General features: G+C 36.5%; 1 protein-coding gene across 5 annotated transcripts in view; it reads right to left on the bottom strand.

The window, feature by feature from the left end:
* Positions 1 to 6,190: 6,190 nt before the first annotated feature.
* Positions 6,191 to 13,494, bottom strand: part of TRPC4 (transient receptor potential cation channel subfamily C member 4) — a 200,141-nt gene continuing 192,837 nt past the window's right edge. For all 5 annotated transcript variants that reach the window (XM_045474781.1, XM_045474773.1, XM_045474753.1 and 2 more), the window contains 3 exons: positions 9,994 to 10,035; positions 9,777 to 9,866; positions 6,191 to 7,620 (listed from right to left, as the gene is read on the bottom strand). In XM_045474781.1, the coding sequence (XP_045330737.1) occupies positions 6,901 to 7,620; positions 9,777 to 9,866; positions 9,994 to 10,035 (852 nt within the window). In that variant the 3' untranslated portion in view covers positions 6,191 to 6,900. The remainder of the gene's footprint in view (positions 7,621 to 9,776; positions 9,867 to 9,993; positions 10,036 to 13,494) is intronic.

A 13,494-nucleotide genomic window follows, 5' to 3' on the forward strand; every position in this document is an offset into this window, starting at 1 on the left:
CAATATATAATGAACAAACTGTTGATAGATGTAACGACTTGGATGGATCTTCAGAGAGTTATAGTGAGTGAAAAACACTAATCCCCAATGTTACATACTGTATGATTCTACTTATATAGCAACCTTAAAATGACACAATTATAAAAATATAGGACAAACTAGTGGTTTTTCAGGAATTTGCGACTGGGGAGTATTAAGAGATGCATGTGGGTTAAAGGGAGGGCAGTATCAGGGATACTTGTGGCAATAGAAGTGTTCTGTATCTTGACTATTGTATAGAACTCAGTACACACACAAGCCCACCCACACAAGTATAAGGAAAACTGCAGAAATCTGAATAAGATAGGTGGATTCTATGTCAATATTCTGCAATGTTGTACTCTGGTTTCGGAAGATGTTTCCATTGGGGGAAAGATGGGTAAATGGTGCGTGAGATGCCCCTGTATTATTTCTTCCACTGCATATGAATTTATAATGAGGTAAAAATTTAAAAAAACTTAATTAAAAAACAGAAGAAATAACCATTCACTTAACATTTTATAATGCCTTTATTTCTCCTACATTTCTACTTTCCTGCTTGTTTGGTACTTCTAACTTTAGAAAGGTGATATAACATAGTCCAGTATTTTAGAGATAGATAGGACATTTCCATCGAGAAGTCTCAGATATCAGCAGATGAGGTCTAAACAAGTGAAATGCCCAATTTGCAGTCACTCAATAGCAGCAGTGAAAAGATATCAGTTTCCTGCCTTCCTTCAGACCACCAGGGCATTTTACATTATGAATGCTGAAGCAACATGTTGTTATTTCATGGGAATAAATTAAACCTCTAAGTATATTGATGCCCTGAAAGGAAGTCAATGCAGATAACCTCTTATTCCCAGAGTGGGAAACACTGGCTTGTTATCTGCAGGCTCAGGAAAAGAAAATCTTTATGAAAAAACGTATTAGGTAAAAGAATTAGACCTAAGGGGAACCATAAAAAAACAGATCAATTAGAATTAATTAAAAGTGTGGATTAAAGAAAATTCTTTAAAGTAATAAAATTTTGGTCCAATTATGATCCAAGCCTAGAGGAATTTGCTAATGTTGGGAAAGAGAAATATTAAGTGTTAAATAGCTAAAGAAATCCAGAATGGCTGAGGTCTAGTGTGTATGAGAAAATGATGCTGGTCCCATAAAGTGGGGCCACTTTATGAAGGTCATACTATGGAAACTTTACTTAATCACAAGAAAAATAGCTCTGCAAGATAGTGAACAGAGGAGAGAAATGAGCATATTTGCCTTTCAGAAACACCTTGTTGTCTCTCCACACAACCTCATGTTTGATTCAATGAGTAGCTCTTCTAGAGCTGTCTTAACAATACTGTATAAATATATTTCAATAGGTAAAAACAATGAATGAAGAAAATTTTTTGAATGGGTTCAAATAGCTCTGCTATTTTAAATAGCTCTAGAAAAAGTCTTCCATGATGCTCTGGTAGTTAAAAAACAAGCAAGTCATTAAATTATAGGTATAGTATAAATTCGCTTTTTGATAAAAACAATAAAAAACCATAACCTATACATATATTTACATATTTATTTATATTATAAATTTATATTAATATATTATTATATGTATATATTTTAATATATATTAATATATTTGCAAAGGCAAGAAAAAACATGTAAAACAACAAATTAATAGCAGTGATTCCATTAGAAGATTAGGAATCAAGGAGAGACAGCAAATTTTAGTTGAACGAAAGCAATATTTTTTGAGTGGTTGAATATGTTTTACCTGTGAAATTCAAATGGTGGATATACATGAACTGAGTGAAACCAGTAGAGATGCTTCAGAGCATCACTGTCTAATAGAAATGTACTGCAAATTACAAATGTGAGTCACAGATGTATTTTTAATACTTTCTAGTAGCTACATTAAAAAGTAAAAAGAAGCATGAAACTATTTTAGTTCATATATTTTATCCCAATGCATCCAAAATACTATCATTTCAACACGTAACCAATGTAAATATTAATGAGATATTTTACATTGTTCTCATATTAAGTCTTTGAAATCCAGTGTGTATTTTATACTCATAGACCCATTTCAGGTGCTTAGTCGCCTTACATCAATAGTAGCTACCATATTGGACAGTGCAGCTCTAGAGGAAACTGATGGTTTTGCTCCTGGTAAATTTCACTGGCAGAGACAACGTCACTCTTTGTCAACTCACTGGGAGCATGACCATATTTGGCCCTGGTCTCATGATCTCAATCTTGGGTCACCTTCATATTTTCCAGCTCTATCATTTTTCAGTTGGGAAGGTTTAATTTTATTTTATACATTTTTATTGTTGCTAATGTGTATATAGCATTATCACAAAATCTACAGTAGAAGTGAAAATGACAAAGTGTATTTTTTAGAAAATGGTAAGAAACCAGTATATATATTTTTTTAATCCGTAAACAAAATTTTGTTGGGAGAAAAGAGTAATATATTCCAAATTTTGGCTGTGGAAAGTTTGAACAACTACAAAAATTTTCTACTGAAGGAGAGGGCAAAGAAGAAAAAATTCCACAAAAATAAAAATTCATTACCCAAAACATTTAGAACCTGATATCTCATCTGAATATCTAGATGAAGAGTTTTTCTTTAAGCTCCAACTCGACCACTTAATAGCAGGGTAAATCTGAATAACTGCCATAAACCCTTAAGTGCCCTTAACCTTTGTTTTTCCAGTGACCTATGGAGAACTTATTTAATAATGTTCCATTTTTTAAAAAGTCATGCGATAACACTATATAAACAAAGTTCATTGTAATTTATTGTGAAATAATTAAGATAATATATTTGAAGTTGAATTTAAAGAGACTTCCAGAGATTAACTTTTAAATGTAAATTACTGGGAGGTCTGAACTTTGGAAAATATAAGGCAAGGGAAAAAATGTAATAAGTTAAACAGAAGAAATAATTTTCAAAATGGTGAAATATATTCATAAATTTGGCTTTTTAAAAATTTGAGTCATTGTAAACATATTGACAGAGACACACGGATGGTTTTTGCTCAGTTGATTTTTAGGGATACAGTCTGAACTGTATAAATTGTTCTGCAAACACATGTACAAAAACTAAGAATGGGCAAAAGTCATGGAACTGGACAATCATTCGCTCAACTAAATCCCAGAATTAGTAAGGATTAGTGAATATTAGAAGAGTGCATCTTTATATCACTGGTTATCCATATTCCTTCTACACTGGCTGGAAAATTGACTGCTTCTTGGAGAATGATATGGCAAGTTTCTTTCTTTATACCCTAACAGTTACCCAAGGTATTTGTTAGGATTTGTGTATTTGATTACTAAGTTATGTCCGTATCACTAAAGTTGCTATCTGGGTCAAGGCAAGAAAGTGGGTATGCTTTTGCAGTAGTTTAATTGACAGCCAATAAATAAAATATCTAATTTAAGAAAATTTGATATACAAATACCCAACTTATGAAACAGTTACATTTTAGAGCATGATTATCACTTTGAAAAATAATTCATCACTTTACAAAATATTTCACTGCCATGTTTTCTTTTTTTACGTAACCAGTTCCCTACTGCAGTTAATACAGAATTATTAACACAGATATTTTCAGGAAAACATCTATCACAAATAAAGAGGTCCATCTTCATAGCATTTTTTTCTTGGAAATGGGTTTTCCAAAATACATGATAAGTGAAGTGCTGTGAGTATAACCTAGTTCTATTAGAGTTAACTGAATTTTCTAGACACTCTTCCACTTAACCCTGGCTGTGAATAAATAAGTGAAGGTAAGCAACTAATAGCAAGGTCAACAGGACACAAAACATAAGAAACATTATTTATACAAGGTATGATATGAAACCTCTCTTTTGTGTTTAGGAGTTTATGTTCATAGAAATATGAATGGAAATGAAAAGAAAACCCCAAATTACTCATTTAGAGACTTCAAAAACTATCCTTCTATTTGAAATCCTGCTGTTTTATGTTTTCTCATTCTTTCCCTACTGTTCATCTTCATTAATGCTACCTAACATCACTGCATATTCAGAATAATGTTCACTTCTAGGACATATTGTACTAACAGTATTCAATATTTTGTTTAAACTCATAGATGCATCATCTGTCAGTGACATCTGACAGAGGGTTGTTAAAAACCATCATTTTCGGAACACTGCAAAGTGTGGTGTTACTGGCTCCAAGTAAGTCCCTCTGTTGTCACCATGTTTACCTTTAAAACATCAGCACCCTAACCCTTGATATAAATAAACTCCTGGGAAAATTTTGCTTTGTTTTGTTTTTATTGTTGTTGGTGTCATTTGGAGAAACAGAGGACATTTGAAATTAAATTCTGGTAAAGTATGTATAATGGTGATGTATACGATTTTTACTTTGGAAGAAACAACATTAACAACAGAAGCAGAACAGAATCATTGGAACATACTCCAAATACTGAGAACAGGTCTATGTTTCTCTACAGAATATATGTCTGTCTGACTTAGAACAGTTTGGGTGTTTCACTATCCCCAGGGCTTATTGTGAGTTCTAACACACTCGTTCTAACATAAATGAATGTGCTTGAGGCAATGAGAACATTCATTAGCCTTTTTGTGCTTCTCCAAACCTACCAGGCCCATTCCTGTATCTCTCGGACAAAACCAGATTTGGGAAAGAGCAGTAAACTCAGTGCCTCCGGGTTGTGGCTTATTTGGAAACTAAAATCTAATATTCCAAGTTGAATTCTGATGTCCCATACCTAATATGTTTTTTTAAACCTACTAACTTCTATAATATAATTGAGTCTAATGAATCCAATATATTTTTAATTATATGCATTCCTCTTACTTTACGAGAGGAACACATTTATGGAGTAAACTCCACACTCATTCTCTCTCAAAATGCACCATTTCAGAAGCAGCAATCAATAGTAAGCCCGATAGGTGCACATTTTTTGCTTGGTCTGTTTATGTTCTGAGAGGCAGTACATGTAGTGGTTAAGGGCTTGGCCCTGAAGGACCCGCCATAGCTCCATCACTAACTGTGAACCTTCGTTAGTGCTTGTCTCAGTTTCTTCAAATATAAAGTGGGCTAAGAACAGTAGCTACTTCACACCATTGTTGTAAGTAGTACATATGTGTAAATACACGTGTTGCATATAGAACGGTGGCTGGCATTGTTATTGCTGTTATTCCTTATTTTTGATGTATGGTAATCAGAAACTGGGGTGTTTTTTCAAAAATTTTTTCATGTTTATTTATTACTGAGAAACAGAGAGACAGAGCATGAACAGAGGGGAGGGGTGGAGAGGGGAGGAGGTACAGAATCTGAAACAGGTGCCAGGCTCCGAGCTGTCAGCACAGAGCCTGACACGGGGCTTGAACTCACAAACCGCGAGATTATGACCTGAGCTGAAGTCGGACGCTTAACCGACTTAGCCACCCAGCCGCCCCCAGACACTGGGTTTTGTAATTGTATGCAGTTTTGGGTCAATGTTAAATTATGTACCATTTGTCTAGTCTGTGGAGGTAATTTCTGAAGTAAAATGAACTCATCATTTTTCTATTTGAAATAAATGCTTACTGCATGTGGTGAAGGAACTTCTATTTCTATGGTGGCTTATATAGACACAAGTTACATAATTTAAACTTTAAGAAGTTGCCAGTGCCTTTTCATATCAGGTGAAAACATTTTCTTTTTAATGGTTCAGTGAATGAATATAAGATAAATTACTTTGAAAACAACAGAAGAAACAAGTAATTAAGAATGTTGTTCCTATGGGGAAAACTTTATATCTACTGCTAAAATTAATAATGATTTTTGGAAATCTTAATTTTAAAGAAATATGTACCAGTCACTGGAGGAAAGAAGAGGAAACCATTAGGTTTCCGTATTTTTCTTGAATTGGCAATAATATTGCACTGATTGAAATAGAATTTAACTTTGCTTAGATTTAGAGTTTAGAATGAATTTATGGATCCTATGAGAATGTAACATCTTGCTTTGTTTAAGGAGCATTACCTATTCTAATTTATTGTTATTCTTTTGTAGCACTGAGAACTTTTGCCACATTTTGAAATTCTATTATTCATAAAGCCTCATATTTATACTGACTAGCAACTGAACCTGAAAAAGGGCATTTAAAAAAACCTGAAATAAAACTTTCTTCATGACAAAATCTCATTAAAAATCATCAATCACCAATATTTATTAAGACAAACATTTATTTTACTTACTGAAATGAAAAAGTGGGCATCCTAAAACTCCAAAGTACACCTGCTTTTCATTTTAGGAGGGGGTTTGATCACGACTCCATGAAAAGAAGGCTTGCTTGCTTTAATCTGTGCTGTATTTACATGTTCAGAAATAATTTGGTAATATTTGTGTTTTAAAGCCAAACGGGCTGCCCGAAAAGTCCTTGATGTGTAACCATCTCTAGAGATCCCCCCAAATTATGAAAAGCTCTAATATTTCAGCTGCATTGTTTTTCTGCATATAAAAATACCTACTATAGGAGTCAACTACCACATGAAATAAGTTGCATTTGTTTTAGTTGAAAAAGAGAGCTAAAAATTTCCTGTGGATTATTGCAATAGTACAAGAATACAAGGTGCGTTTATTTATTAACCAAAAAAAAAAAAAAAAAAAAAAAAAACCAAACAAACAAAAAAAAAAAAGGTAAAACAAATTGTGAAAGCAAAAGCTGGCTACGAAACCAGGGTTTTTGATAGCCTTTGCCTTATTTAAACAGGTTACACGTTAATATGCGACAGTTGATAAATGCTATGAGGTGTAAGTTAGCATTTGCTAATTTACTTTAAACATCTCCCCCTACCCAGGGCACTAAGGAAAATATGTATATGTATGATCAACGCTCCCTCCTTCAAGTATCACAATCTTGTGGTCACATAATCTTCGTGGGTGGCTGTGTCCGTGAGGTTTCCATCGTAGTCTATACTGGAGTCCTCTTCCTTTGCGTGCTTCTCCTTTGGTATTATTGGAACAGTGTCCTCCACCACCACCTTCTCCGACTTGAAGGAACACACTCTCTTGCCCACCTGTAAACCCAGGGTGTCTGTGTTCCTTTCTCGATGGTCTACTAAGATACACTGTTCACTGAGACCAGGGATGTTCAAGTCACCTCGCGAAGCTAACCCTCGGGATTCCAGTTGAATGTTTCTCTCCAGTGGTCTTTCGGCCTGCTGACGAGCAACTTCTTCTGAAACAGAGAAGATTTGGTTTGCATTTTGCTCAGCAGCGTTTTGTTTCGACCGTCTGTGAAATAACCCGAAGTTTTTGATATCGGTCACAAAGTTCACTTTTCTCTGCTTCTCTCTTGGGGGCTCTTGCACCACTAGGGCGGAGCCATTGCTGATGTGTCTTTCGGAGGCAATCGCTGCCGATCGCGGGTGAATCAGGGTGGTTAAATCGAAAAGGCTGAAGTTCTTTTTCTTGTCTTTGCTACTGCCTTCGTTGTCACTCTTTTCATCCGAGTCCGCAGAGTTGGAGGACTCCTTTGTGGCCTGAGCCGACTGGACGGTAGAGAGCTTGCTTCCTCTTAGTAACCCCAGGACTTCAAAGCGGAAACTAGAAATGTCTTGCTTTAGTTCCTAAGTGAAATGTGAAATGAAGAAATTTAGTTTGTGACTTAAACAAACATGAGGGCTCATGGTGAGCACATTTCATATATGGCTCTGATGTGTTTTCACTCATTTTTTTTAAAGTTTACTTATTTATTTTTGAGAGAGAGAGAGAGAAAGAATGAGCAGGGAAAGGACAGAGAGAGAGAGGGAGAGCGAGAATCCCAAGCAAGCTCCGTGGTGTCAGAGCAGAGCCCAGCAAGGGGCTCAATTCCATGAACCCTGTGAGATCACCACCTGAGCTGAAATCAAGAGTCCCAGGCCTAACCAACTGAGCTATCCAGGCACTCCTACTCGTTTTTAAGAGCCAGGATTCCATTTTTGCTGTGGTTCTGTTGAGAACTGCCTGTTCTGTCCCTGGCACTGGAGTCATTTTGATGCCTGCTAATTTCCCTGTTGGCAGTTATGTAGTAACAAGGAGACCTCCTGGGGTTGATGCAAAAGGAAACAAGAGTATATCGGATTTGTGGGACTATAGTTTCAAATGCTTCCTTTCTAAAATATTCACCTGCCTTCAGGTCACCTCTCATTCTCTCAGGGATGCATTTTTTTTTTTCAACGTTTATTTATTTTTGGGACAGAGAGAGACAGAGCATGAACGGGGGAGGGGCAGAGAGAGAGGGAGACACAGAATCGGAAACAGGCTCCAGGCTCTGAGCCATCAGCCCAGAGCCTGACGCGGGGCTCGAACTCACGGACCGCGAGATCGTGACCTGGCTGAAGTCGGACGCTTAACTGACTGCGCCACCCAGGCGCCCCTCAGGGATGCATTTTTAAAAGGGTTCTCATGTTAGCATATCTTTCTGTCCAAAGGGATATCTAAAACACAATAATTAAAGTGGTGTCTACTGTTCCAAGAGTTGGCAGTTACCTTCAATTGTTTACTACCTTGGGGTTGCATTTACCTCAGCACCTGGGGCAGCTACTAAATCTTGAGAATTGCTTCAGATCAGACAGCATTTCTCAGATGCATCCTCTACTCTTATCTTTTTGGACACTGAATTCTCAGTCCTACTCTTTTTGGATAACTGAGTTCTCAGTCCTAACCTGATGGTGGTCTTCCTGGTGGCTTCGTGCCTCCAACCTATCTCCTAAAGCACCAGGAATCATTTAACTACAAAGTGTGGATGTTATGACTGTGAAGAACATTTGGGATCCTTTCAATCTGTGTTTTGTGTTTTGCAATTCATCTGTCTTCTTACCTAGCCAGCTGTTCATCTTTATTCTCTTGTCAAACCTGCCATTCTCAGTTAAAGGATCTTCTTCAGGGTTTTTTTATTTGTTTTTGCCTATAAGACCCTATTGACTTCACTCATTCTTTCAAAACCTCTAAGAACTCAGGCAGAATAACAAAAACATTTTATACATGTGACTTGAGCATATATATTTCATGTATTCTACCTATCTCCTCTGATGGAATAAAAAAAACACAAAAAACCTCAGGGAGAAAGACTAAGTTTGTAAGTTACAATTAAGCAGAAACCTTCAATTTCCTGCCACCAAAGCTGTGCATAGGACAGAGAAGGTTTTTGTTGTTGTTTTTAACATGTTGGTTACTACATGTTTCAGGCTTAGAAATCAGACTGGAATTTCCAAAACTAAAGCTCACTCATTTGAATGTTGCTAGGATCAGCAAGTTAAAATGCCACAAGGCACTAGGATTTTCTCTGTCTCCAAGTCCCCTCCACATTTCAGATTTAATGTGCTTTAAATTTTTTTTAATGCTTATTTATTTTTGAGAGAGGGAGACACATAGTGCGAGCAGGGGAGGGGCAGAGAGCGAGGGAGACACAGAATCTGAAGCAGGCTCCAGGCTCCGAGCTGTCAGCACAGAGCCCAAAGGCAGGGCTCGAACCTATAGACCGCAAGATCATGACCTGAGCTGAAGTCAGCTGCTTAACCAACTGAGCCTTCTAGGTGCCCCAGATTTAATGTGCTTTAGAATAATGTATTTTGAAAGGAGATTTCACTGCTTAAAAAAAAAGAAGCCTTGAATTTAAGAGTAAGAAGGCACACAGGCTTGCTGAAACTCACGGCCAAGTTGCCAGTTCTGATAGTAAATGTGCTGCATCTGGTTCCCTGCTCTGCAGAACCTGCCCCCTGGTGATGAGGATGCAAACGGTTACCTTAAAGTTCTCTTCAGTCAGACCTTCTTCAGTTTTGGCATCTCTGATCATTGCGGCAACATACCTCTTCACCAGGTTCCGCATAACCTCCTGAGGCATGTCGAAACAACAGAACTGACATTCAGTGCATAAATAGGAATTCTCTCTTGAGTCCATTCTAAAGATGGGACTGTACTTCATTTTAATGCAAATTTCAAGATAGAATAGAATAACTTACTTGATACTGGTGATGTCTTCTCAAATTATCAGCAGCTCGCCTCTGAAAAGGAAAAAGGCATTTACTTTTCAGTTAGTGTGATATATTACCATTTTGGAAAATAATTGATTGTTCCTTTTTTAAAAAATTAATTTGTTTTGAGAGAAAGAGAGAGAGCAGGGGAGGGGCAGAGAGTGAGGAAGAGAGAGAATCCCAAGCCCTGCACTGTCAGCACAAAGTCCGACGCAGGGCTTGATCTCATGAACCATGAGATCATGACCTGAGCCAAGATGAAGAGTCAGTTGCTTAACCGACTGAGCCACCCAGGCACCCAATTCATTGTTCTTTTAATCGAGAATATATTTTCCCTCACTTCTCCAGAATGAACATTTTACTAGACAATGAACAATAGCTAGGGACTGCTTCACATGAATCAAAAAGAATGAATGACACAAAACAACGAAGTGCAAGGTTATAATCCCTATGGCAGTTAACATATAGACCAAGTCAACAATGATGGGAAGGTTGTTCTTTTAAATATTTTAAATGTTTACTTATTTATTTTTTTTGGGGGGGGGGAGGCAGAGAGAGCTGGAGACACAGGATCTGAGCTGTCAGCACAGAGCCCAACATGGACTGGAACCCATGAACTGTGAGATCATGACCTGAGCCGAAGTCAGATGCTTAACCAACTGAGCCACCCAGGTACCCCGGGAATGTTCTTTTAACAGAAGGTGATAGAAAATTAGATAATCATAGCTGATACTACCCCAGATCACTTGCAATAATTCCAAGAGATACAGATGAGACATATCAAATACAAAATAAATATCAAATAAAAATAAAAATTCAATAGAATAAAAAGCTTACATTATAATAATATATGGAGGTCTTCATAAATATCAACATAGCAAGTCTGAGAATTTAGCCATTACATGCAACATATAATCAGAAACAATGTCAGACCACTACACCCCCAACACTAATTTCAATCAAATGTACATTAAGAAGGGACTGCTGCTTTAATTAGACAGTTAGATTTAAGAAAAAGTGGAAGATTCTGTTCAAACATAGGGTTCATAAATTCATCATTTTAAAAAGTAAATATGAGTCCCAGCTATCATTATAACAATATCAGAATGGTTTGGTGATGCAGCTGGGTTTAGCACAGAGCAGTGGTGCTGGAGTGCAGAATGGAGAGAGATGATGCCCAATGACTAAAAAAAAAAAAAAAAAAAGTCCATTATAAATTGAATAAAATAATAAATGACACTAATTGCATATTTGCAGATTTCACAAATATTTTAAAGATACCAGAAAAAAGCTATCAAAATTGTATTTTATGCATGTTGAATAAATATCAATATTTATTATTAAGGAAACCGAACAAACTTATCTAAAATAAAAATATTTGTGTAATAAAGGAATGAATTTGGTAGATTGTAAGAAAGCAAAGACATAACATATCTAGGGTTTAAACAAATCTTTTGATCTTGTTCCTTACTAAATAGTTAATCATAGGCTGATAAAATAGAATTTTATAAAGAGTTAGGAATACATCACTGTGAAACGATATTAGGAAAAAATCAAACAATGCAAAAGAAACTTTTTTTTCTCTTTAGGGGAACAGGAGGAAATGGCATTTTCCCTAGCCAGGAGAATAAATTTGTTTTTCATGATTATTAGTGACTTTTAGGAGCAGTTGAGACAATGTTTAACTTCTTAAAAGCCACTAATTTATTTAAATACCATTCATTTTCAAATGAATCTTAAACAAGTTTTCAATATGATTATGGTATTCCTTAAAGACTGGGAAGTTTGAAATTCACTACGAAATTAGGATATCTTGGAAAAAAACATAGCATGAGAAGGAATTTTATGACAGGGCCACAAGATGGAGGTATATGACTACCACTGAGACATAGTTTAGCTGAAATCCAAGACAAAAAGGACTTCTATAAGGAAAGGAGCCAGATCTCCTTAAGTTTACCTCAAGTGGTCACAAATACTAAAGCAAGATATACGCCAAGTTCTTTAACACTCTCACTATAGATATTGTACAGGAGATCTGCATTCCATGATTTTAGTAGATAGAAACTCTGAATTTAGTATAGAATTTAGTCAACTCAATTTTGATTATTTTGAGTTTCTATTGTATTTTGCTATTCTGTTTTGGTCAAAAAAGTCAATAAAAAGTAGGCAGCAGATGGCAATCTGAAGTCATGATTTAACTTTAAATTTCCTTAATGAAAAATTAAAGAGTGACAGAATCAGAAAATTATGAGTAATAAGAGAAAGTGATCACAATGCATCGTAGTATTCAAAAGAGTACAAACTGTCTTTTCTTCAACAGAACCTAATTCATAAACAGATCTCAAAATTTTAATACAAATATAAGATCAAATATTACACTTCATTTATTTATTTATTTATTTTTTGTGAGAGATCAAGCTCACCGCACATGTGGGGAAGAGAGGCAGACGGAAGGAGAGAATCTTAAGCTCAGTGCAGAGCCTAATGCAAGACTTGATTCCATGACCCTGGGATCAAAGGTTACACTTTAAAAACTAATTCCGGGGGCGCCTGGGTGGCACAGTCGGTTGAGCGTCCGACTTCGGCCAGGTCACGATCTTGCGGTCCGTGAGTTCGAGCCCCGCATCGGGCTCTGGGCTGATGGCTCAGAGCCTGGAGCCTGTTTCCGATTCTGTGTCTCCCTCTCTCTCTGCCCCTCCCCCGTTCATGCTCTGTCTCTCTCTGTCCCAAAAATAAATAAACGTTGAAAAAAAAATTTTTTTTTAAAATAAAAACTAATTCCAGGTTTATTTTTTTTTAGGGAAAAGGTTTTTAAAAAGCAAAATAGTCTCGCAGAAAGAGAGTACATAGAAAAAGTTTTCTATGATGAATTTTAGGAACTATTCAATATCCATAGCCCATATCTGTATAAGTTAAAACAGTTAATTTTTTCTGCTCCACTTTTCTTCAACACCTACGTTGTAATACAAGTCAGTTGAACTTCAGTATCCTAGGAAAATAAGAATGGATGAAGCTAAACATCTTCTGAATAGCGAAACAAATGAATGCAATACATTCGCCAGTGATGACCACTACATAATGCAGCTCAGATCTCTCTCATGTCTGTCTGTCTGTCTATCTATCTATCTATCTATTTACTTACTTTAAAATGTTTATTTATTTTTGAGAGAGAGAGAGAGAGCACGAGAGGGGCAGAGAGAGAAGAGACAGAGAATCCCAAGCAGGCTCTGTCCTGGTAGCACAGAGTCGGATGCAGAGCTGGAACTCACGAACCATGAGGTTGTGACCTGAGCTGAAATCAAGAGTTGGATTAACTGACTGAGCCACACAGGCACCCCTCTCATGTCTATTTAATCTCTCCTTTTCTGGCTAGCACCACAGACATTGTAGACTATCACTATTATGCCTCCCTGTTTCTACTTTCTTACTTTCTGGCAGCCGGTGGAGTATCACTTTAAGAACATGTACTCAGGGATCACACTTGGGTTT

This window comes from Leopardus geoffroyi, chromosome A1 (assembly GCF_018350155.1).
Source record: "Leopardus geoffroyi isolate Oge1 chromosome A1, O.geoffroyi_Oge1_pat1.0, whole genome shotgun sequence".
NCBI classification, from domain to species: Eukaryota; Metazoa; Chordata; class Mammalia; order Carnivora; family Felidae; genus Leopardus; species Leopardus geoffroyi.